The sequence below is a fragment of the Amaranthus tricolor genome, chromosome 2, assembly GCF_026212465.1.
Source record: "Amaranthus tricolor cultivar Red isolate AtriRed21 chromosome 2, ASM2621246v1, whole genome shotgun sequence".
In the NCBI taxonomy this organism is placed as follows: Eukaryota; Viridiplantae; Streptophyta; class Magnoliopsida; order Caryophyllales; family Amaranthaceae; genus Amaranthus; species Amaranthus tricolor.
In genome coordinates, this window is record NC_080048.1 from 38,330,047 (window position 1) to 38,355,981 (window position 25,935).

Below are 25,935 nucleotides of genomic sequence, written 5' to 3' on the forward strand. Positions count from 1 at the left end.
AATTGCTATAATATACTCCCATTTTAAGGTGTTCATTCGGGTAATCGGGTGTATTTCGGATTATATGTTTTGGGTTGGTTAAAAATTGATTTTTGTGCCCACATTGATTTTAAATTAATTTTAAATCATTTTGAAGTCCGTCAAGTCAGGTTCGGTTACAGAGTCTAGTAAGTATTAGATCGTCGGGTCTGTTTTAAACACCTTTATTCCCTTCCTATCTTGCAAATTACATCATCTGCTTTTTGGGTAAAAATTAATAATACAGAAAATTGTATTTGAAAATAAGATAAAAAAATAGATGATAAAAATAATTAATTAAGATGAAGAGAAAGAATAAATTTATGAGTAAGATTAAAAAAGATTATGAGATGAAGAAAAGAGTGCAAAATTAATTGTGATGAATTAAAATGAAAAATAGCGGTAATAATTCTAATTATTATAGAATGGAAAAAGCTAACAAACATTTTTTGGGTGTTTGTTAATAAGAATTTTGAAAGAGTAAAATTAAGAAACAAAATAAAAGATAAAAATAATACTATAAAATCAAATAAGATCCCACATGACTATGTTTTAACTTGTAGATTAATAATAAATACAAATTAAGAGTAAGAGATGAATATTGTCTGAAAAGCAAATGAGACGTTAGTGTTAAATTGGAGGTAGTATAATTCAAGGTTTAAATATATTCTAACTTACTATTTAAAATTGATTTATATCTTTATTTACATGTCTCGGAGACGTTTATTAGCAAAATTTTTGTAGTTTCCCTTAACTCTCTTATACTCTTTACCTAGTTTTTATTAATTTATTTTCTTATTTATAAGTAATTTATTTATTTCTCTTTATTTGTGAAGGGTCAAGTTTGTATTGTATAATGCGGACTTATGGTTTTTCAGTCTCAGTCTTTTTTATTGTAAAAAATATCGTTTCTCGAGGAACTTTCTTGAGTTGAGGAATCTTTAGGCGCATTTTTTTTTATGAGTATGGATTGCTACTTTCGTTCCCTTTTCATATCCTAATCTTAATTTCTATAAATGACATACACTAAAAAAAATTCAAATATAAATATCTTTTAACTCTTGTAGTATCTTTTCGGAATTTATCCTTTTAAGTAATTCTTTCTCATCTTATACCTCATATAAGTTAAAAAAGAGCAAACCGATGGTGAAGTCATCATGTACGATGTAGTTGTGGTAATGCGTCACCATAGTCGTCATTTATGGCGGTTCTAAATAAACCTTGCTCACTTTGAGTCTTGAGATATATTTGGCAAACAACAAATAACTCGTTGGAATAATATGATTTGTTCATTAATTTTGATGGTGTTAGATAAATAATTAATAATTGATTATAGTGATTGATTTGAACAGTTAATTTAATTAATTGGTTTGACTAACTGAATTTAAACCCGTTACAAGGTAAATATGTTCAAAACAGTTTATTGATAGCAATATAAGCTGCTTCACTCAAACAATTTACCACACACTAGAATTAGATGATTTGACCAGCACGCAACCAAAATAAGCTAAAATTGTCAAATATATTTGCCTTATTTTTATTTTTGATCTTGACTCACATTTTTATATTATTTCTCATCCATACATTTAATTTATCATTACATTTAATTTTAACTTTTCATCTCATACAAATATTTTCCAATTTTTCATAAAATATACCCTATTTGTTCCATCAAAATTGCCCTATTTTCTTTTAAAATTTGTTCCACTAAATTTACCTTATTTTTATTTTTGGACACGACTCACATTTTTTCACTATTTCTCATCCACGTATTTAAGTTATATTTCATTTCATCCACATACTTCTCTGACTTTCCATAAAACACCACCTCACTCATTTTCTTAATCACTTTAGAGAAACTGACTAGTCGCACTATTCCGTTTATTTAGCATCATTTGCTATTTTAATTATATTTTGCACATTTAGTTTATTTATAATGACCCACCATCTGTACATTTAGTTGAAAACGTAACAATATCCGTATGCCAAAAAGATGTCATAATACGAGAACATGGTTTGTATATTACTAATAAAGGACGTCTCATAAACGTAATCCAATGGGTCACCCAATAAAATACTCCTCCAACTTGTTCATACTTTCAAGTTTCAACGCAACAACACATGACACATAAAAATGACGCAAAAAACACATCACCTTCTATAAAGTGACATAATCTAGTGCGTAATTACGCTTCATTTCAGTTGACACTTGACAATGACATTCCTTTTCTGCTATAAACCCGTCGACTTACCATGACACGAGTCCATGTAATTAGTCAATTTCTCTAATTAATCATTTTAAAATCGTATGTGATTACTTTAAAATTATAAGTTATAAATGTTCATTTTAACACGATAAGTATACATTGAGTCAGCTTAATAAAAATGATCTTACTAATTATCGCTAGACTGTATGAAAATTTTTAAAAGTATTATATATACTCTTTGCCTTCATTCTCAAACTTAAAACAACCCAATAGCAAAAAATGTACCAAGCACTTCCTTACAAGGCATGGGAAACAAAAAGTATTCAAAAATCATCACCATTGATTGTAAACCAAAATCTTACAATGTCATCTTCATCAAATCCGACGGTGGAGAAAAATCAAAACGACAACAACGATATCAAAAACTTGATTGATGAAAATGTTGTTATTATTTTTGGAAAATGTGGGTGTTGTATGAATCACGTGGTAAGGCGATTGCTAATTAGTTTAGGTGTTAACCCGGCTTTACATGAAGTGGACGAGCTCGATCAAGAGTTTGTTGTTGATCAACTCGAACGAGTCGGGCCCTTCAGAAACGATGCTGAAGGGCCCCACCCCGAACGTCGTATAAATTTTCCGACCTTGTTTATTGGTGGACGATGGTATGGTGATTTAGATTGGGTAATTGCTACTCATATTACCGGCGAATTGACTCCTATTCTTAAAGATGCAGGGGCCTTGTGGCTATAAATATAGGTCCATAACAGATATTTTTAATGTTTTTCTTTATTGTTTTTTTTTAATTATAAATTAAATAATAATTCAATGCTTGCATCATTAGAATGAATAAATGATTTTTACTTCGTTGTGCAGAAATATATTTACAAATTAAAGGTGTGCAACGGGTCGGGCTCATTGGACTTTAGGCCAGATTTTTTAATAGACGGATTTTTAATGGATTAGACTTAAATGGCTGGATTTTTGAAGGGTTAAGGATTTCAAATTATTTAATTTGATATTCGAAATCCAATTTTAAAAATAATAATATATTTATACAATTTTCAAAATAGGATATTTCATAACTAAATATCTGAATCTGAATATTTGCAAAACCAAATATCTAAATATTCGAAAATAATGTATAAAAATTGCAATTTGCATGTCTTGGTGAATGGTAATATGATTAAGAAATGGAAACGGACAACTAATTAAAGAGGAACTTAACTTTTTTTTTTTAGGGGAACATAACTTATCCACTTGCAACAAATATAAAGAAATTAAGTTTACTGCTAAAATTAATTGGTAGTATTATGACATACTCCTTAAACTTTGTAGTGAAGAGGATTTAGTGTATGTACTATAGATCAAACGATTAGCAAACTAACACTTATTTTTTCTCATTTCAAACGTTACGATATTGTCTTCTTTTTATTCACTTTTAATAACAACGAATAAAGTATTTTGACTTTTTTCGTCCAATTTTCTTATTCGCTGTTAGCAAAGTGAACAAATATCTAACTTTAATTTTGACATGAAAACGCTTGTTTTGGAAAAATTTTAAAATTTAAATTTCTCAAAAACTTATTTTGAGAACTCTTTTAAAATGTTATTTTTTTTTCAAATTTTCTAACAAATCCCACCGAAAACAATGTTTATAAAAAGTGTTAGCCCCCTTAAAAAAAAATTGAAACTAATAAGTATTTAAGAAAAAAAAAATGATCTTCGGGAGAACTTAATTTCAAAAATAAGGGTATTTATATCCGAGCCTAAGGTCAGATATATTTATAGTTACTAACAGTGAACAAAAAAATTAAATTGGTCAAAATTGTTTGTTCGCAGTTATTAATTGCGAATAAAAGAGAGACAATGTTATAACTGGGACAAACAATTTTGACTTTTTTTGACTAATTTTTTTGTTCGCTGTTAGTAACTGCGAACATACTTAACCTTAGGCTCAAACATGAAGACGCTTATTTTTGAAATTAAGTTTAACCGAAGCTTATTATTTTGTTTTTTTTTTTTTGTTAAAATTACCTATTTGTTTCGAATTTTCTTAAAAAAACATCTAGCCTTATAACAAAGGCCAGCCCAAAACAAATGTCATTGAGCTTATACTTGCAATCCTTAATAAGCCCAAAAAACATAAATTTTGAGGAAAATGTGAAACAAATAAGCAAAGTCAACAAAAAAAAAAATTTGAGATTGGGGTAAATTTAATTTTAAAAATAAGCGTTTTTATGTCCGAGTTTAAGGTTAGGTTAGTTCTCGGTTACTAACAGCAAACAAAAAAATTGGTAAAAAAAGTCAAAATTGTTTGTTCGCAGTTATTAACTGCGAACAGAAGGGAGACAATGTCATACCGTTAGAAAAAATGGAAGTTATGTTAGTAACTGCGGAATTAAGTTTACCTGAATCTCTTTTTTTTTTTTATTTTTATTTTGCTTATTTGTTTCACATTTTCAATTTTTTCAGCAAGTTGTGTATGAGACCGTCTTATTATGAGACAAGGTTATATAATTAGTTAATTTATCTAATTGTTTACTTTAAAATTGTAAGTGATGACTTTAAAGGTTATAAGTGATCTATCTTAAATTATAACAAGTAATCATTTTAAAATTGTAAGTTATCACTTTAAATAATACCCCCTCCGTTCTTTTTTGATCTTCCACTTTGGGTTTTTCACACATATTAAGGAAGATAGAATCTTTGGGTTGTAGTGGGTATTATTTTAATTAAATAGTAGTGTGAAGTAATGATTGTATTGGAAGTTTGAGGTTGTAGTGGGTATTATTTTAATTAAATAGTAGTGTGAAGTGATGATTGTATTGAAAATATGAGAGAGAAAATAATTATTAATAAAAAAAAGGGGTACATTAAAAGAAAAAGTGGGGTTTAAGGGGTAAAAGTGGGATAAAAACTTTCAAAAAATAGAAAGTATTCTAAAGTGGAAGAACTTTTAAAACTATCCGTTATAGTAACGTGGAAGATAAAAAAAAGAACAGAGGGAGTAAATGTATATTAATTCAACTTAATATAAATTATCTCATGAGACCGTATCTTTAACAATCTGTGAAACTTAAAAGCTCCTAACCAGAACTACACTTTTCTTTACTTTGACTGTCCTAACTGATTCTAGCTAGAATTCATTTGTAGTTCTTTCACCAATTTTAACAAAAAGGAATGACAAAGCCATATGGAACCACATATAAGGAATAAGCAAGCAAAAAGGCAAGGAAAAACGTTATAATTTAATACAAATAAAAGGAAAATGTTATCGAATAAAAAAATAAAGTATTTAATATGAACAGGCCAAAAAAAATAAAATGAAACACGTAAACACATCTTGAACTATTTATAGATGTATCAATCAAAATTGAAACACTAAAGATATAGTGCATTGATGATCTATTTTTTTTTTTAAAATTTTACAATAGAAATAAAAGGAATGTGGTAATCTTGAATTTTCGACTTTCTCTTGTGATAAACAAATATTTTTTAATCTACATGGTAACCTTGATTTTCCAATTTTTTACGTGGTAGACAAAATAGAAGTGTTTTTGTTAACTTTACGTTATCATTATCCAATGTAATGACATTTTTTTAAAAAAACAAACGCTATAATCAGCCTAATTGTCCACATATTTCGAAATTCAGTCGAAATAAATATTTAATTTAACGCAAAACTAAATATTTTGTTTACTACATTAAAAAGTTGAAAGCTCAAAGTCACCAAGCGGACTTATGAAAACATATGTGAAAAACCAAAAACAATAAATATTGAACATCAAAAACAAGTATCCAAAATAACACCCCTATCTTTCAAATCTATACAATCCATCTTAAGGAAGAAAAACACCTGGGTAATGGAAGGGAGAGCCAGATATGGAAACTGAATCTTGAGTTGGATAATAGATTGTTTGGATGTATGAATCCAAAGGATTCAGTAGAAATATAAGAGTGAATGTGAAAATGTTAAGTATTGTTGTAATTGGCACCATTTTTTTTGGATTATAAAATAAAACAAAAAAAAAAAGGTTTTTCTTAGGGATGGAATAAAGCTCTATCTTTGATGGTATTGTTGTCTTGTTGAGTGTGATTTCCATTCTTTTTGTTTGGATTATATTATAGAGTTATTAATAGAACTAAGCAAAGGATATATATTTTAAAATAATTCTAAGAATAATTGTTGCTTGCCTTTAAAGCTTTGTCTTCAAGCATGGAGTCATAATCATTTTGTACTGTGAATGGCAATATTTTCAAATGTGTAATTAGTATTTTTTTTTTAATTTAAATTAATGTTTAATTAGAAGATTTAATTCAAAACAATCTCTTTATTATTAAAAAGGGTAATATTGCATTCATCTAACCCTAAAAGTCACTCTAGATGGGGGCCATAAAGTAGCACTAGGGTCATTGTTTTTTGTATTTTATTGTAAGATTTGTTGTTATTAAATTGAATTGAACTTATACTCAATGCTGGCATATTTGAAAAACACGAGTTATATACACATATACAATTCATAAGCTGTCAAAGGGATACTAACTCAAAACTACATATCAATGGGAAGAAAGCCTCCAATAACTTATAAGTGTGTACATCATCTTTAGACTTCAATCCTTCAGTATGAGACAAACCATCCCAACACAACCCATTAAAATTAATTAATAAATTATTATTTTTTGTAAATGACCTTATATTAGTCTTATTTATTCCCACCTTTATTATTATTAATATTATTTCAGTTAGTTATAAATCTCAAATTTTAAATTATTCTCTCTTTGATCCAAATCTAATACACAAATTCTTATGAAATACAGTCTTTTTAAGAGACCAACTCTAATTGGGCCAGCCAATTATATATTTTTTAAATATTATAAGTAAATATTATGAATGATATAAATAGACATTTAAGATATTAAAAGTAGGCATTAAAGATAATGTAAATAGGCATTAAGAAAATAATAGGTAAGCATTAATCTTTAATGAACTGGACTTGAAATACGTCTCTCAAAGAGACGATCTCTTAAGAGACTAGCTGAATCTAATATCCTATAATCCTCAAGTTTAATTCAATGTATTTCTATCTTTAATCCAAGGCTTTTCTTACATCTTTTATTGATAAAAAATTTAATTAAATAGAAGTAATAGTTTATAATAAAATATGAAAAGAGCATTATGGATACAACAATGGAGTAGATAGAAAGAGCATTATGGATACATACAATAAATAAGAGTTTGATGCTTTAAGTTTCTTGGATGATAAAAAGAGTTCCACATGATATGAACGGGATACAATGGACATGATGATGATGATAAGTGTTTCATAAACCGATAGGATTTAGTATCCATGCACCTTTCTACGGTAATAAAGTGCTCGGGCGAGGTCTGGAGAACTAGACTAGAACAGAATAAATTTGTCACTAGATCAAAGCTTAACGTCCTGATACACATTACTGCGTTAGAAGCTTCGAGTCGCATGCAACTATTTTAACTCGGCTTACATTTTCTTGCAAATCCTCACACTTGAACGATGCATCTTGCAGAATGAAAGTCCATACATTGTCACAGAATCTGTAGGTGTGGAGATGGCCCTGCAAAACGATTAATGAATTAGATACGCATATGTATTTGAGTCGATTCCATCAAGATATCTATTAAATTCTGAGTTCGGAAGCACCAAAGTCAAGTCCTAGAATAAAATTGATAAACTAGTCTCATAGTTCAAGCTGTAAGGCGACTTTAAGTGGTTTCATACAGAACAAAGTCACTCGAAAGATCGATTCCAATACACCGAAAGATCACCCAACAAAATTTTGCATAATATGATATCTATGTGCTTTTGTCACGATCACCCTTAATGTGTCGTGGACCAACATCATTGAAAGTTTCATGCGAATCAAAGCTTCTGACGCAGTATCTATTACAGCGGTGCCTATATATTATAATCCGTCATTAGCCCTCCTATAACATAGAGTCTCAGAGACCAGGTATGTTCTCGTTAACTTAGATATACCAAGCATCAGTCAAATTCAACACTAATAAGTAATAACTACAGTTTACTTACGCACTAATAGGTTCAATTATATTCAGTTCAACAGTAATTCCTTCAGTTCAGTTAAGTTCAATACAGACAACTTTAAAATGTACCGAAGAGAACAGACCATTACTGTCGTCTTCAAATTGGTACTATTTTATGTGTCAAACTGCCAATGCAAGTTGCGTGAGCTTTTAGTCAAACAGTCCCAATAGCAATGTAGTCTCAAGATCTTTTCCTCAACTTCAATGCCTATGTTTCAACCCATCAATTTGCTTCAGCCTTTCAAGAATTGTGCTTACTTGTGTTACAAATTGGAGATAAATAACCGTTATCCCCACAAGTTCAATGCCTATGTTTCAACCCATCAATCTGCTTCAGCCTTTCAAGAATTGTGCTTACTTGTGTTACAAATTGGAGATAAATAACCGTTATCCCCACAACTCATTAATTTGTTTAAACATAATAGTTGCATGAGCCTTGTAAAACTCTCGACCAGACAGACTAAGAAAAATATGCAAATATTCAGCCTCCCTCGACGTCATACAACAAAAACCCATATAAAATTGTGGGCTCTTATTGCTGCATATGCCGTTTACATTGACAAAGGAAAAGAAATAAGAATACAAACATAATACACATGATCAACTTCATAAAAGCTTTAATTGTATTCAGTTTTTCTTCGAATTTTCTTTTTAATATTCCTCCCTTTTGATAGATGGTGAAAAGCAAGACACTATCCTAAACCAATATTCGACGAAATACTACAAACTCAGTAGGCCTGTTTACAACTACACACATCCTCCTAGACGGTAGAATTTAGAGCTCGACATCGCAAGCCCTTTCTCTCCAAAATTTGACTTTGACGCTTCCATGTACACGACCAAATAGCCTAAGGAACTAGCTTGTAATTTTCAGCAATTCACTTGCTTTCCAATCACAAAACAGAATCCGGAACCAGTCTATAAATCTGCAGATTGTAATCCACAACTTACTTTACAGACTTGAACCCATGTAATTCCAAAAAAATTGAATCGAGGATGACAAACAAGGCACTCAAGGACACTTCAACACACATGACTAAACTGATAACCAAAAACAACCTGTCTCCACTCATCACTCTTAATTACACGTATAATAAAGACTATTTTCTACTAAACACGAAATACACTAAATGTTCAGTCACCTAAATTGAGATAAACGTAAGCAGCTAACAGCTATATCAAAAAAGAATTCCTTGGTTCTTCATACTTAAATTTATGTTTCCTAGACTTGAAACAAGGTATTATTAAACCGTTAGTTATTGGAAACAACATCCTTGTTATTAGTAGTCTCTAGGAATTTTGTTGGGTGAAATAAAAAGTAATAAATTCATTTTGGTCTCTATCACATCTCTAGAGTTCTGAATCCTCTCATTGCATTCTAGAGCCTTGCTAAGCGTAGTTGTTGTCCTCTACATTACGGGTTGCAGAAAATTTAGTGTAAAGATCTACTTCTGTTTTCAAACAGTGGAAGACATAGAATATGATTGTAGTCTAGTAATAAATTTTGTTTAAGCGGAATTGTTAAGTCTTGTAGATCGTATAAGAAAATATCTAATAATAAATAGGAGTAAGATGATGTTTTCCTTTCAAAATAGAGAGGTATATATTGCGGTCATTAAAGGTACAACAAACAGCAAGTCAAGATCCAGCTAAACTTTTGAGAAGGAAATGAAAGCACAAATAAATTTTCTCATGCCAATCTCGAGTGCAATGGCAGAAGGGAACTTGACTGCAAGATCCACTCATCAAGCAAGGATGATAGTTTGCTCACCTTTCTAAAAATGTTTCATGCTTCAGTGTTATTGTTTATGCTAAAATTCGAAGCATAGAAATAGAAGGTACGGGACAAGAATAATTAGTGTCAGAAGACAAGTAGAAGATGACAGAAAGAGAGAGGAAGAGGGTTGTAGAATAAGTTCACACCCAAGGTAGTTACAAAACTATCAAGAAATTCGAGGGGTCTAGAAAACTCCCTAGGTAAAAACACAATTCATAGCATCTCCGAGTGTGTACTTTTTATTATATATCATCCCACTTACCCGCTTCCCACTAAAAACCAAAAAGCAACTGACTAAGATCTTCTAACTTTCAATTGGAGTTTCCTTCTTATTCTTCTTGCCTGTTACGCAAATGTAGAATTGATGGTGGTTAAGGCCAAAGTGTGACAATTACATGTTGTACATTTGTTGTTTGATTTTACTTTGGTAAAAACTTTAAAATAGCTCTGTTGAGAGTCTACCTTCTGTATGGTGATATTTATTGCTTTTAAACTCAGGCTAAAGAATACACTAAGGCAGGGGAGGGCAGCCTAGTGAAGGTACTTGAATCACTCTTCCCAAGTTTTAAACTGAGAACATGGACCACGCAGCAATTTCCCTTAAGTAAACTCGTTTCCAACCTTCTTGATTCATTATTTGCAATTTTAGTTTTCACATAAGTCAATGACAGGCATTTAAAAAGGGAGATGGATGTATGGGAACAGTTTGAGGGATCCAATTCAAATCCAATACAGATTTCAACCGAAAATAGGAGTGGCACATATGCAAGATAAGATAAGAAAGAACCAGTTGAGTAACTCTGGGCCCTGACGCTTGCAACAACAGATTGCAAAGGTTGAGGGGATTGGAGTAAGAAGTTAAAACTAGGACGAGAGAATAAGATATTCCACGCGACAGAGTCCACAAACTATGTCGACGGGGGGTTAAAATTTCTTCGAATATTTCCTTGAATTCTTTCGAGACGTGGCTAAAACTCAAATTAGTGAAGAGAAATGAAACAGCATGAAGCCGCGTATAGGGTGGAGAGAAAAAAAAAGGAAAAGGAAAAAAAGTAGAGAACTAGAGAAGACATCAAATGAAATAGTATTGGGGTGAAAATAGAAGAAAAAGAAGGAAACTAGAATCTGTGATGTGAAAGTTTCACAGCGATCCAAAATCGCCTAAGAGTAAAAGCTCCAATGTCTCATTTGTTTATAAGATGGATTTTACCTTCAAGTTATAGATTTTGAGTATCTCTCAAACCCTACAAGCTACAACAAAGCCAACAACGTCAAAGCTTTACTCCCAACATACGGTGTCAACTGTCAATTAGATAAATCAAAACAAATTAATGTGGGAGATTATCACTAACAAGTATCATACTTTTTTGGCCCAATTTAATAGTACTCTAAAATCATGAACATAAATTCTAATAATTATCTACTTAGATTAATTTTCTTCATTCAAACCTATCTTTTCATTTACTCTAGAAAATTTTAATTTGTCATGTAATTCTTCACTCATGTGATCGAAATAATCTTCGGCCTACATCTTCTTCAAAGCTCCATAATGTCTTCTTGCACAAGACCGAACTAGCATAAATATTTTTCTCCTTTTGTCTTCAATATTTGTAACTTCATAACTCTTTCCGTCTTTCGTATATCTTCACGTTGAATAACATCCTTATAGGTATATCCACTCATCCATTTAGCATATGCATCTCATCTAACATTATATTTCCACAATGTTTTCATCTCAAAACCCAAATTTTGGACTCAGATTATAATGAAAATCCGTTAGAATTGTTCCTTTAACCAAATTGGCACACCTCGAGGGCATAATGTTTAAATCTCAATTGTCTATTTGAGTCGCTCACACTAAATTAAATGCTTTACATCTTAATCAATATTCAATATCTATAAAAACTAGTCTAAGATACTTATACACTCACATATAACAAGCTCTTTCTTATCTAACCTAAGACCACCTATATATATTGTTAATTCGTGTCAAAATGACATTCCATATACTTTGTTTTACACCAACTAAGATTAATCCTTATGAATAGAATGTTTGCCTCCATGTTTCTAACTTTGTGTTAACTCAATCTCTAGTTTATCCACTAATATGATATTATTAGCGAACAATATGCACCATGAAACATCTTGTGTAGGTCTTGTTATTTCATTTAGGACCACCGTAAACAAGAAAGGACTCAAAGCAAAACCTTAACGTATACAAATCATGATTGGGAAAATCTTCACTTGCTCCTCCACATATCTTAACGTTGGTTTGCACTTCCTCATACATATCTTCAACTATATTGACATACTCTTACCCTTGATTCATGTCAAAGGAGTTGCATTTAACAGTTATGTGTAGCATTAGCAGCACAATAATTGTCTCTAATAGGAATATCTCTTTATGAATCCAGCAAATATTTTACCTTTAATTCTATCATCACCTTATAATTAAACAGCAGATGAGCTACCTTAATCAGATTCAAAAAAAATAAAAAATAAAAAATCGCACGAAGACAACTTAACACTAAATGTCAATTTATGAGGTCAAGTAAAAATGTTATCTTTTTTTTTAAATACAAGATAATCAAGCAGGGAAAGGGCCACATAAAGTTTACATTTCTAGCAAAATCAGCAAGATAAAACAATAATTATTTTATATGCAAGTATTTGGAAGTTCTTTGATTAACAAATAAAAAGCTAAACCATTCTAAGAACACTACGGAGAGTACCTTAATAGTGACCTTAGTCTTCACTTCAGTCTCAAGAGCTTCGGTCATCGACTGCACCACAAAAAAAATAGCTCTAAAATACGAAATAAAAACATCCATCAACATGATAAAATGCAAAATTGTTAACCTTGTCGAACTGAACAAGAACTTGGATAGCATAATCTGGATGGAGAGTACCATTTCCAACCATCTCATCTAATGTCTCAGTTAAGCACATACCAATCGTCGACCTTCGGTAAAGCTCAAATGTCGCCATAAATTAAGATCTGTTCAGTAGTTTTAACATCACGAAACAAAAAAATCTTAGTATAATCATACTTCAATACAGAAATCAGTAAAATCATCAACAAATTCGTGAAAAAATTAGAGAATTGCACATATAAATTGATAATCATATAAGTGAGATTTGAACATCAAAAAAGTAATCATGATTCAGAAAATTTGAGGGAAAATAGAAGGAATTGAAGGAAATTACAATCAATAGGAAGATAATCAAGATGGATTCCGGTTGAAGTCCCGTAGTTTGAATCAATGGTTCCAAATACGAATTGTTGGAAGAGCTTTTATATCCTTGTTTCTCAGTTATGCTCTCTCGTGCTTTTTGTACCCGCTTTCCGCTGGAATCGTTTACTTACTTTTTGTTTACGATACTACCCTTAACTCATTTGTAGGAGCATTGAATTTCATGTAAAACGGCCGCACATATATATGATCACATCACAGTTCAATCCATTTCGTAAATCAAGCTAATTAAATAAGTTGTCATTTAATACTTTGGACTTTGGAGTAGTTATTTTAGACCTTGGAATAAGCATTTTAAGTTTGAAAATAGAGAATTTAAAATTTTTGAAATAGGTAAATAAGTATTTATTTCGATCGGATTAATAAAAGAGTTATTCCATAAGGGTAGTCGTGAAGTTCGTTATTTTGATAAAATATTATGATAGGTAAAAACGACGTTAAATATCTTTTTTATTTACCTGCAGGAAAATAGGCGAATATGTACTTGTTTCAATCGAATTTTCAAAAGAGTTAACCTATAAAGATAATCGCGATGTTTATTTTTAGAAAAAATATCGTTATGATGTATAAAAACAACGTTAAAGTGCTAAAACACAAGGACGCCATTGGTAATTAGCAAATTCAAAGGTGATCAGGGATAATCAACAAAAGTCAAAGATGATTAATAATGGTCAAAAATCATTTAGGTTGGTCAAAGGTCATTTGAGTTAGTCAATGGTCACTTGGCTTTAATAGCATAGACTTTAATACTTTAAATGTTGTAATTCAAAAAAAAAATAACTTTGAAACTGTAATCTGTAAATTCTTAAAATTGAAGGTTGTAATTCATAGATTACTCTTTGTAATATGAGTTATATATACCTAATAATTATAAATATAGTTAATATTATGAAAAATTAAGTGATTAGACAATTCGATTCAACTTAGAAAATAATATTCTTTTTACACTATTGCCATATACAAAAATAAAATAGAAGCACAGATAATACTTTATTTATTTCATTTTATTGGTTATATTTGTTTTATCAAATTCTAAAATTGACAGTAATATAGTGAAATTATATCTATGATTTATGTATATTTAGTCTATTAGAATAATTACTTATAATTTTAAAATAATAAATTAAAAAAATAAAATTAAATTTTTTGGTCCTTCCCATGTTGAGACTGGCATATAACTTGCCAATGGTCGGCCACTTCCTTGAATTAGCCCACCAATTACGAGTGGCTACTCCTTTTCCAAGACCTCACTTTTGATTCCCTCTTCGACTCTTGCCATCTCCAGCTATAGTGCAGCAAATCCTTGCTTGATTATTCAAACATGGCGTAAATTTCCTTCTTCTTCTACAAGCATTCTCTTCTCATTCTTCTACAATGGTGTTTCCTCTTTTTAAACTTGGTACTTTAGCTTTGAAAACTGCTTGCAAACCTATTGCTAATCGTCTCAAGAAAGAGGCCAGTTTGCACCCTAGATTCCGTCAACGAATCATCAATTTTGCTCAGGTTTTTCTTTATTTATATCTTTTTTTGAAATTTCTATATTTTGATTATCCTTCGTTTTCTTTGGCGCTTGTTTGTTTTGCTAATGTCGTATTGATGCTCTATTCGCCGCAAATTTTTTTAATTTATATTCAACAGGTAAAATTATGTAATTTGTTATTTTTAGTTTTTTTTTTTGTTAATTCTTTATGATAGTTTTTGTTTGGGAGAATGAAATGATCAATGATGGTGATCGGTTACTTAGATAAATCTTTTCATTGTTAATTGTGTAAAATGGTTATTAGGGGTTACTGATTCTGCTTTTGTTTTTCTGTTAATTCTAAATGCTACTGGACAAAAGAGTTTTTTGCTTTGATTTCTTGGTTTCGCGATGATCGTATATTTCTGCTATCTTCAATTGGAATTATATTAGTGCTGAAAGATTGTACAACTTCAATCAATTTTCTAATACCCTAAATGCCATTAACTGGATAACTTGAATAAGAATAGAAAATTCTGAGTATATGTAATCATTTCGTATAGATGGACTGTATTGAGTATTGACACTTGTCTTCTGGATCAAAGCTCCATTTGACCTTTTCAATTTGCCAGTCTGCTTAGTATTCATGCTTGTCATGTTTGGTAGAAGCAGCCGGGTTTAAGATTATGCTTCTGTTTGAAGGTTTTGTTATTTCTGCATGATGTTGGATAGGTCGCAGTGCCATGTAACTGTTCACCATTACTTTCATTGCCATATGACTCCAATGCAATAAATAGGCGCCCAACAAAGCGAACATCAAAAGGATTGGAAGTACAAATTATCATTGCAACATAGAGTGTGTATTCATTGGATCCTTCATCTCAGTGTAATGACTGCTTGCTGCTTCAAAATAGATAAGAATTGCTTAAATGAACTAAATTGCAACTATCTCTATCAAGTATAGTTAGTCTCTTAACGTGTTTTCTTTCCTTTTGAGGACTGTGGAGGGTTCGGTATAACGTAGATATGTTATGGTGGACTTTGTAAATATTGTGATCTACTCTAAAATTTTTAACATGTGCGTTCTGTATTCTTTTTTTTTTTGTATGTGAGCATGTCTGATTTCTGGTGATAACAAATATGTTTGGATGAAACAGGTTAATCATCGATTGACAACACAGATACAACGGCGCATTTATGGTCACCGAACTGATGTTGAGATTCGCCCTTTAAATGAGGAAAAAGCTGTACAAGCTGCTGCTGATCTCATTGGAGAAGCCTTTGTGTTCACGGTACTTTTGACGAAGAACTATTTACAGTTTCTTAAATTTATGGAAAGCAGTTTGTGTTTTTACTTCTAATTTGGTTTATGCAAATGATTGTGCATAGTGTGGCTCTTTACAAAGGTTTCTGGAATGATAGGGTGACTCATAGAGTCATGTTGTCTTTTTGTTGTGATTTCTTTCTTTGGTCCTTTATTTTCTTTCAAATGTCTTCCTAGCTTGTTATTGTTAGAGTACCGATAAAAAGCACAACTATATTTGTGGTGCTATTGTATCACAGGCTCAGAGCTCGTCCTTGGAGATTCTTCAGCTCTTTTTTATTTGTGGAATTTATTTTATCATAGCTGTAGATGTTTTTATGAGCTTTGATTCATCTTTGCAATTGAGTATTTTCGGCAGGATCATGTCCTTCTGTTCTAGATTAACAATCATCCAGTGCTATGCACTTCATGTCTTATAGACCCTTCCTAATCGCAATGAGGCTATGGAATAGAGATGTTACCACCTGCCTTGAAAATCGCCTGCGTGGATAGATCTTCCTCCATATGTTGCATAATAGTGTATATAGCTTAATTTTCTGAAAACCATGTTTTGGGGTATCACTCTGTAGGATAAGTGTTCCTTTAAGGTGATGATTGAGGCCAATTTAGCTTCCCTATGATTTGTGAAGTATATCAAAGATGCCGTCTTAGTCTTGGAAGGGCCTGGTAGATGGGCTTGAAATTGTATAGGAGTAGTAACAAAAATGTTAGTTTTATAGAACTTATTTATGACTTACATCCATTATAAGTCCAGACAATATAAACTTCATCCAAAAAAAATAATGGCCGAGGAATTAAAAAGTACAACACCAACACAATAGGGTGTGGATTGTTTCTTCTTTTTCATGGTGTGGATTGGAACCTGAATTGCTATTTCATTTCTTCTACTAATGTATTATGGCTCATGTACTGTTTTTGGGTTTTCATGTTTAATGCATTCCATTAAAGGTGAGGTTTATAGACAGCAAGAGGGTGTCTACTTACTCTAATGGTCTATGACTTGGACTCTGAACTATACATCAATATTGTGCATCATATAGATGGTTGCAAGAGTTTCATATATATGTTGTGACCGTCTCTTCTTTTGCTTGCTGTTCTCTATACATATAGCTCAGGCCTCAGAACACGATTAGAGAAAATAAAAGGCATATATATATGCAACCACATATAATTATCCTTATTAACATGATATTTCTTTCCTTGAAGATAGTTTACCATCTGTTAAAATACTGTTATTTACACTTTGTGTGTGCTTATATATTTCAGAACTTTGTACAAATTCGTTAGATATTGTCCTGTACTCCTGTATTCTATCGTGAAGTTGTTTCAACGTGCTATGTATACGCGGGTCGCCTGATTGCCTCTACACCCATTTGAGATCATATTTGTATTTAATTTTAATTTGAGACAGCCATCCCATTAGCCGCATAAGCAATATCTTATAGCTTTGTTTGTGATTTGCACTTATATAGAGTGTGATGAATTTCAGTGGGTTTAATAAGAGTGCATCATGTTGGAACATGGTTCAAATTCATTATCTTACATGCAAAGGTAGCAATGCAAGGTAAAAGTTTACATGAGGAAGGATAAAGTTTTGGTTGGGATTGGTGAAGACATTAAACGACAATTTTGGAAGCAAAACAAACTATCCTAGCTCCTTTTAGGATTGAGTCATTAGAGTGGCAAGGATCATTTTTCTTACTGCGTTTTGTTCAATCTTTGTGCCAATTGATGCTTAAGTTACTATCTAGGAGTCAGACTTATTTGGTTTTAGGATGTTAGAAACCTATTACTTTTATTTCTTTCCTAATCCTTAATATGTCTAGTTAACGTACAACATAGACAAGTTTTAGGCTCTCAATAATTATAAAAAGGGGTTATTGTACACGTATTGATGATGGCTGAACCGTTGAAGAACTAATTGTTAAGCTTTAAAAAGCTTGTGTCGGCAAGGTTTTGTTGTTTTCTTTTCAATTTGTGTAAATGAAGCACCAATTTGAGGAAGTTCCGAGTGAGGTGGAGTGAGTGAAACTAATGTTAATTTGCGGAGTTTGAAATTTTGAATACTTGCGAAAATTCCAAGTTTTTTATGTTGACTTTGTGGAGATCAGGTGAGTATACCCTATTCAGCTATCTCATTGTCAAGGCGAGATTTTTCTTAGCAAGTTTGATTAGATTTCAAGTGCATATTTTTTGAATACATATCACGTCGTTTGAGAGTGGCTATTGCTGACTATTATCAATTTATTAGTGATGCCAAATATTTGACAAAGGTGAATATGTGTAGGTTGCTGGAGTTCTTGTTATTTTTGAGGTGCAAAGAAGTGCCAAGTCAGAAGCTCGGAAGGAAGAAGCACGTTCACAAGAGTTGCAGGTACATCTCGTTACTAGCAGAGTCAGTTTTGTATAAAATTACTGTGTTTCACTGTTTATAGTATGACAGTGTTGCCTTTGACATGTTGATATTAAGCTTGTATTGAGCTCATCGATTTCGCTCATGATGTTACTTGCAAGTTTTAATGCTGATGAAGAAAAAATGTAAATTATTTCTATTATATTTGATTATTTAAATTCTTGTGGACATAGCAATGGCTTTAGAATGAAGCTGCTGAATGCACTTCTACAAACTATCAAATTTAAGGGCTTTAGAATAAGTTAACTCATCTTAGCCAGTGGCCATGGTTCTTCGTAATCTACTTTTCCGGATGCTTAAGATTATAATGTCATATTTGATGTTAAGATTATAATGATGGCTTAAAAAGAGTGTCTCCATTGAAAACTAGAGAAATGATTGCCTTTTGTAAACTGGCATAATACTGATAACTATATTTCCTGGTTTGTACAGTTATAGACTTTTATTGTTGCTAGACCTTGGACATTTCTTACAATCACTCGATCCGATTTCTGAACTATCATACCATTTGAAGGATAGGGACTCTTTCCTTGTTTCATTCCTGACGTTCTTGAGTATACAAACTATTTGTGGCTTGCCTATTAACCTGTTATGTAACATCTACGCAGTTTTAAAATTAGAACATCGGAGCACTGATCCCTTACTTAAGAATTTTCCTACATTGTCCTTAACATTAGCATTGCATCTATTTGAATTCTCCACAAACCAAAAATGAACTGTGCATCAGGATGATTATGAAGGCTCTGTACCCGCTTATCAAGCAGTGCAATGTTAAAGGCCAGTTGTACAAACCTAAGCCACCTTAGGCCTCCACATAAAGGACCAAGACTTTCAATAGATGCCTCTATTAGAAGTAGAATTTCTCCACCGGAAATTGCTAATAAAACTCTCCACTTCTTTACATAAGGATATAGGAAGCTTAAAGCAACTCACAGGATAATTTATCATAGCTTCCCACCACATGATTGTCACACTCTTCAATATGACAATTACCTGATGAGAAAACTACGAAAACGCATGCTTTCCAACTACGAAAATCATGTGCATGTTGACAATTAGATGAGAAAACTTACAAGCTTACTGTATAATGTCTTCCTCTTTCTCTTTCGCAATCTACTTTTTTTCAGTACATTTACAAATTCAAATTCTGCTTCTTTAGGCAATAAAACAGCGAGATGAAGAATTGGCTGGAGAAGTCGAGGCTCTTAAAAGAAGGGTGGAAGAAGTAGAACAATTGATCAAAAAACAATTTAAAAGTAGTAGTATTTTCAACGTCCACAAATCGCCACCTAAAGCACAGGAACAAAAACAACCCGATTGACCATGCAGAAATTCATTTTAACAAATTCATGGTAAGAAATTAGTTTGTCATTTCTGTTCTTATACTATATTTTTTTGGTTGTAATTACGTCATATTCATGAATCTGAAACAATGTAAAATAACCTATATTTCTTGTTTTCTTGCTTGTTTTGCTTCTTCCCTTCATTGTGCTACTTGATTCTGATCTTGATCCTTTCCTGACAGAAGATTTGACCGATGCAGGAAGTACTTTTCCAATCTACGCTCTATACAGCTCGATTCCCCATAGAAAGACATGAGAACTTTTGATCGTAAATAATACGTTGTTCCTGCATACTTATTCACACTTTGAAAAGGTGTGTGTTTGTAAACAGTCATAAACAGCAGTTCATAATTCATGTCCATGAACATGATGGCATTTTGTTACCAATATTGTTCTTGTCAAGTTGTACGCTAAACGCTTGTCATGTTGTACTGGTGAAATCACATAGAAGTGTACTTCTATGGTTGTTGAAAATTTGAAGTAAATAAGTAAAATAACATTAAAAAATCTCAAAATAAGCAATGGAGAAACTTATTTTTCAAAATAAGCATTTTTAGCCTAATGCTGAGCTCTAGTATTTATTCGTACTTATTAACAGCGGCCCATTACTAAGTTGAGTCAATGGAAGTCAGCTCAGCAATCGGCCGCTGTTAGTAAGAGCGGTTATTGTTGAGCTGACTTTCTTTGAACTCAGTTTATTAATGGGCCGCTCTTATTAATAGCAGCCCATCAGCCCATTAATAAGCTGAGTCAAAGAAAGTCAACTCAACAATCGGCCGTTAGTGAGAGTAGTCGATTGCTGAGCTAACTTTCTTTGACTCAGCTTATTAATGGGCCACTATTAGTAAGTGCAAACAATACTTATTTTAGGAAATAAATTTCCCCATTGCTTATTTTGAGATTTTTTTATATTATTTTATTTATTTACTTCAAATTTTCATGCTTGTTTTTTACGGACATTTTAAAGGAATATCTTGGTTGACAATCAAGAAATGTTGTATTTGTTTGTTACATAATGTGAGGTTTAGAACTTATTTTGTGTCAAACTAAGGATATACATAAATTTTTGGTTATGATGGATTGTAAGAAGACAAGTTAAAATTGACTTAACCCTAAAACTTGGCTTGAAATCGATTTGAACCTGTAAACTTTAATACTTTGGTGGCGGTAATTCGCAAAAAATAAACATTGAGATTGTAATTTGCAAAAGTGCTAAACTTTAAGATTGTAATTCGCAAATTATTATTAAAAAGAAAAATTAGAGATATTTAGAATTCAAATAGTGTATCGGCAAGTGCGTAAAATCAAATGGTACATTTGATTAGAATAGGAAGAATGATGGTTAATGAGTTGCAATAAAATGGCTTCTTGTAAGAGACAAATCGCATCCGAAAAGAATGATGTCAAAAAAAAGAACCTTCTATTGCACAATATAGTGATATTGGAGTATGAGTTTACTCTTGTAAGTTACGACAAATTTAGAACATTTGAATAACAACAAAGAATGTGAACCAAGTGAAACCTACAAAATTTGGGAAGGTAAAAAATGATATGATACAACATACAAATTGCGATGAATCTAGAGACCATCCATGCGAGTAAACGACACTCCTTGACGCATCGAGACACGATATCCCAACAAAACAGACAAACAAAACGCAACCACAGAGAGTAATAGAGAGAACGCGACAGCAACATCCCAAGAGCTTCGTGCTGTGACCTTGGTTACAGCAAGTGCAGATCTTCCCGAGATTATATCCAATGGTAGCCAATCACAGCTGACTGTATAATGGCCAGATCCATGCCATGGGTTACCGTCCACTGGGTACCAAAATGCAGCAGAGAATTTGCTCGTTTCACCAATCTTGAATTGAGCATCCTGTCATCAAAAGAGGAGAAATTCAAGGCCGACTAAAGACGGGACATTTTGCTTGATGTGTTGCCTATTTACATAACATAGCTTATAAAGATTACAAGGACCTTGATGTTGAACTTGAAAGACAATGGGTGAAGTAGAGCATCATATTCTACAAAGATGCTAAAGATAAACTTCTTGTGAGAGACGGTCTCTCCGTAAGACACTCTTCATACATGGGCTAAATAGCCCAACTAATATAATTATTAGCATATAGACTCCTTATTTTAAGGTCATCTCATCGAAAGATGCAATAAGGTACGCCCTTAACGGAGCCTTATTTAACCAAAACTCTTTCAAAATTTTTGTTACAATAGGGAAAACTTCTAAGGGGCCGAGGGAGTTTTATACTAAAAAGTGAGTTCTACACATGGAATAAGAATTAAGGTCATTCCGTAAAAGGTTGCTTTAAGACGAATTTTGAACTTACCACTCTGCGACACCTCATTACGTAACATGTGGTTTAAAATTAGGGTACATATCTAGCCTAGCTAAACTCTCGAAATAAAAAGAAACAGCATCTGTAAATTTACGATCATGTGGAAAGTTCTAGACTTCTAGCCTAGCTAATCAATGGTAAATATAAGATCAAATTACCTGTTGAAATCGATCCATAGTCCTTAATGGTCTCGAAAATTCAAAATAATAGGTGCCTTTCTGACCGTTTGATGCATACGGGCTATCTTCGTCCACAAAACCTGTCGATGCGAGTACAAGCATTAAGACACTACAGTTTACACATCATCGAAAGAGGTTTATAGTTTACGAACGATAATTGAATGAAAGAAAGAACCAAAAACCTGAGTGAGTATTGAGGCTGCTGTGCCACCAAGCTCCCTTCCAATCATTCTGAGCCGTATTGTTGGTCCCTGAAGGAAAACGGAAACAATAAACTTTATATTCGACAAACGCTCAAAAAGCGAAACAGAACAGCAGAAGCAAAAAGGACGTGACAGGACAAACAGAAAAGCAGTTGCCTAGGCTATGGCCCGGGTTATCTGATTAACACTCTTATTAGTAACATATAACATAGAAGAGTGGCAGTCAAGTTGGTTCAACAACATGCATATGCGAGTGTTCGACTCACTTTAAACTGGTATAAGGGTTCAGTCTCCCCCCCAAACAAACACAAATTCTTTTATGAAACGGTCTCACCGTGAGACATGCCTCACACTTGGATTAAATAGCCCAATAATAGAAACTTTTAGCTTATGGGCTTCTTGTTTTGAAGTCGTCTCACTGTGAAGCGGTCTCATAAAAGACGGGCTGAACAAACACAAATTCACCCCTTGATTTTCAGTTTAGTTATCAACACAAAAAACTCTATAGCTTTGCGCACCATTCCACGAAGGCACGAATTTCCTAAGATAGAGATGGGAGGAACACAATTTCATATTTGAATGATGATAAAACCTGGAGTAGGTGCTTATCACAAGGAACTAAAGACAAACCTGAAGGTCCTAGTCCATCGAGAAACCGACAATGTGGGTTCCAGGCATACACATCAACCAAATGACCGAACCTAACCAAGAAATAATAGAAAAACATAGGTCAATATATTCTGGAACACATTACTCGGCTTAGCTACTCACAATGAACCTAAGGAAACATGAAACACAATACCTATCACCGCCTGTTCCAACATCTACCAAGTTTCCACCATATAGACGTCCAGGAATAGAAGTTCCGATTGAGAAATGCACAAGGTCAACTTCTGATCCACGGCAAGTCTTATTGGTGCAAGAATCCGGAGATGCCTTACAACCACCCATCTAAAAACACAATGCAAATTTTGTAGTCATTATCATATTACATACTAAAAAATTGGAAGACAAAAAGAAAAAAAAAAAAAAAAAAAGTTAATAGAGATGCTCACATTATGATAAGTAGCATTCTCACCAATCTGAAACATGAGAGCAACAGAAGGGCATTTGTTATTATTGCTGCATTAGCGTAAGGAAAAAGTCAGCGTATGTCGTCCACCTGATACTATTAGCAGCATAAAAGAGCATAGAACCCGGATACGGTGATAATTAAACCTTAATCTACTGTACAAATTTTTCAATGAAACTTGTTCCATCAGACAAAATATTCATCACTTTGCTTTATAGTGACTAATGGTACTTTCTCCGTTCGTTAATAAAGTTTTCATTTGTCATTTTGGGTATTTCATTTTTTGTTCCCATAAAAATCTTTCTATTTATATCACAAATTTTGGACAAAAATAACCTTGTTCATCCTTATTTTAATATTTTTATCATACTTATGGTCCCTACATATTTTCCATTAACTTCATTTTAACATTTTCATATTCCTTATGGTCCCCACATATTTTCCACTAACTTTATAAAAATATTTCTTTATAATGCTTAGTTAAATCAGAGCATGCCCCTAAACCGTTCATCGACAACTTCATGGCAATGGCATTGTGCATTAAACGAGTCACAAAGACTGGCATCTTATGATGCCAAAACTGCATCTAGAAATTGAATGGCATTACAAATTTCATGAGTGCATGAAACAGCCAAAACTATGCCTCTGCTAGAAAATTAAAGCAGCATAATCAAGTCCATAGTATACCGAACAAGCTCCTCAAGCAATTAATCTTAAGTTGAAAGCAAAATTACAACATACTTCCTCTGTTCTTATTTACTTGCGCTCAAACATTTTTTGCACATTCCAATACGATTGTCGAATTGTTTATATCTAAAGTTATGAATAATTGAAAATTATAAAAATTTGATATTATGAAAATATGCAATAAGATGAATAAAACAAGATCCCACATGACTATATTTTTTCCTCATATGATAGCCGCAATATGCAAAATACTTCAAATGATGAATAGTGCAAAACTTAATTTTGGTGCAGGTAAAAAAGAACGGAAGTATATCAACTTTCCTGACCACAAGAATCTCCAATCAACATTTCTATCAAGTATTGCACATGTGTACAAATGCACACATTTATTTCAGCAACAAACACTAATATGCCAACTTTCCTGTCCATTAACATCTCCAATTAACATTTCAATCAAGTATTGCATAAATGTAGACCTAGATTGCTATATGTACATGCTAATTTACTCTAGCAAGAACCCATGTTCTATAAATGATAGATAAAACAAATAAATTAAAATTTACCCTTTGGAGTAAGCATATTCTCCATCAACTTGCAATAAAAAGAACACATCTTTACCATCATGTAATGCCTGCAAAAAATTTAAGAATCACCAGATCAGTCAAAACATAGAGCAAACCAGATCAAAAGAAAAATTAAAATAAAAATTCCACATGATAACAGATTTAAGTCCAAAAAAAATAGACTCAACAAACCACAATGCACATATCAATGCATCAAAGCTTAGATCATATCATCATCATCGTACCCGGTATATCTCCCTCATTAGCAAACCTCAAATCATATACCATTGTCAAAAACAATGCAATAATCACATTCATAAAACAAACCCAATAAAGACAATTCAATAAACCATCAAAGATGGAAGCTTTATCACTCAAATCAGCATTAGTACTAAATATTTGGCAATAAAAACAATTCAAAAATCAAAAACTGCAAACAAATATACAAAAACAAGAACAACCCACAATTCATAAATCAACAAAGCTAAAATTAAAAAACCCAGAAACAGATTTGAAATTTTGAAATCAATAATACCTTAACAGTCATTTTTCCACCCTTATAAGCATCATCTTCATGTGGGTCAAGAGCAGGAAGAAGAGAGAAGTCAAACCCACCAATGTCTTTCCAATCATCAGGATGCCCATCAAGAGTAACAACACCGGGTCGAAACTGAGCCACGAGTTGAGTGCCCGAGTCAGAGGACTCACAGCTCCACTCGCCCGATTCATTGTGCGAGTTAACAAGTGCAACTAGAAGCGTCAGAAAAACAACAAGTACTGATACGAAGAGGGGTTGAAACATCCTCATTTGTTGGAGATTGATGGTAAAAAGATAACCCAACTGTTGAACATTTAATCAAGCAAGATTTCTTATAGGGAATTGTTGAGACTTGAGAATGGCGTAAGCACACTTTGGTTGACCAATGTCTGCCGTAATCCAACTTTTACTCTAAATTCGACTTCTCCAAAATTCTAAAATTATTAATTTTGAATTTTTTTTTGA

At 32.4% G+C, this 25,935-nt stretch overlaps 4 protein-coding genes across 6 annotated transcripts; 2 read left to right on the plus strand and 2 right to left on the minus strand.

Moving 5' to 3' along the window:
- Positions 1–2,504: 2,504 nt before the first annotated feature.
- LOC130805797 (glutaredoxin-C9-like) lies at positions 2,505–2,975 on the plus strand. Its single transcript, XM_057670582.1, has one exon. It carries the CDS (start codon positions 2,505–2,507, stop codon positions 2,973–2,975), a length of 471 nt encoding a protein of 156 aa, XP_057526565.1.
- A 4,385-nt stretch (positions 2,976–7,360) lies between these two features.
- On the minus strand, positions 7,361–13,495 carry LOC130805918 (transcription initiation factor IIA subunit 2-like). Its single transcript, XM_057670757.1, has 4 exons — positions 13,289–13,495; positions 12,941–13,079; positions 12,814–12,864; positions 7,361–7,817 (listed from the first exon to the last, which is right to left on the minus strand). The coding sequence occupies exons 2-4, from the start codon at positions 13,067–13,069 to the stop codon at positions 7,677–7,679; spliced, it is 321 nt and encodes a 106-aa protein (XP_057526740.1). The 5' UTR covers positions 13,070–13,079; positions 13,289–13,495; the 3' UTR covers positions 7,361–7,676.
- A 1,037-nt stretch (positions 13,496–14,532) lies between these two features.
- On the plus strand, positions 14,533–20,261 carry LOC130805822 (uncharacterized). Of its 3 annotated transcripts, none has more exons than XM_057670607.1 (5): positions 14,533–14,838; positions 15,952–16,086; positions 18,406–18,492; positions 19,691–19,883; positions 20,057–20,261. In XM_057670607.1, the coding sequence occupies exons 1-4, from the start codon at positions 14,710–14,712 to the stop codon at positions 19,850–19,852; spliced, it is 513 nt and encodes a 170-aa protein (XP_057526590.1). In that variant the 5' UTR covers positions 14,533–14,709; the 3' UTR covers positions 19,853–19,883; positions 20,057–20,261. The 3 variants fall into 3 exon arrangements, with proteins under 3 accessions (XP_057526590.1, XP_057526592.1, XP_057526591.1); XM_057670609.1 differs by having other exon boundaries at positions 20,060–20,261; XM_057670608.1 differs by having other exon boundaries at positions 20,075–20,261.
- A 1,016-nt stretch (positions 20,262–21,277) lies between these two features.
- LOC130805821 (uncharacterized) lies at positions 21,278–25,878 on the minus strand. The gene is made up of 8 exons (XM_057670606.1): positions 25,468–25,878; positions 24,933–25,000; positions 23,666–23,732; positions 23,413–23,561; positions 23,241–23,311; positions 22,590–22,658; positions 22,387–22,487; positions 21,278–21,753 (listed from the first exon to the last, which is right to left on the minus strand). Exons 1-8 carry the CDS (start codon positions 25,738–25,740, stop codon positions 21,454–21,456), a joined length of 1,098 nt encoding a protein of 365 aa, XP_057526589.1. The 5' UTR covers positions 25,741–25,878; the 3' UTR covers positions 21,278–21,453.
- Between the last annotated feature and the right edge of the window lie 57 nt (positions 25,879–25,935).

Bases quoted from the DNA above. Each gene is read 5' to 3' on its own strand.
- LOC130805797 (XM_057670582.1), top strand. From the start codon at position 2,505: ATGTACCAAGCACTTCCTTACAAGGCATGGGAAACAAAAAGTATTCAA.
- LOC130805918 (XM_057670757.1), bottom strand. From the start codon at position 13,069: ATGGCGACATTTGAGCTTTACCGAAGGTCGACGATTGGTATGTGCTTA. The intron at 12,865-12,940 runs GTTAACAATTTT...TTTGTGGTGCAG, and splicing joins TTCTTGTTCAGTTCGACAAG to TCGATGACCGAAGCTCTTGA. The intron at 7,818-12,813 runs GTACTCTCCGTA...ATCGTTTTGCAG, and splicing joins AGACTAAGGTCACTATTAAG to GGCCATCTCCACACCTACAG.
- LOC130805822 (XM_057670607.1), top strand. From the start codon at position 14,710: ATGGTGTTTCCTCTTTTTAAACTTGGTACTTTAGCTTTGAAAACTGCT. The intron at 14,839-15,951 runs GTTTTTCTTTAT...TGGATGAAACAG, and splicing joins GAATCATCAATTTTGCTCAG to GTTAATCATCGATTGACAAC. The intron at 16,087-18,405 runs GTACTTTTGACG...GAATATGTGTAG, and splicing joins GAGAAGCCTTTGTGTTCACG to GTTGCTGGAGTTCTTGTTAT.
- LOC130805821 (XM_057670606.1), bottom strand. From the start codon at position 25,740: ATGAGGATGTTTCAACCCCTCTTCGTATCAGTACTTGTTGTTTTTCTG. The intron at 22,659-23,240 runs GTTTGTCTTTAG...GTTTTCCTTCAG, and splicing joins CGATGGACTAGGACCTTCAG to GGACCAACAATACGGCTCAG. The intron at 22,488-22,589 runs GTTTTTGGTTCT...TCGCATCGACAG, and splicing joins CAGCCTCAATACTCACTCAG to GTTTTGTGGACGAAGATAGC.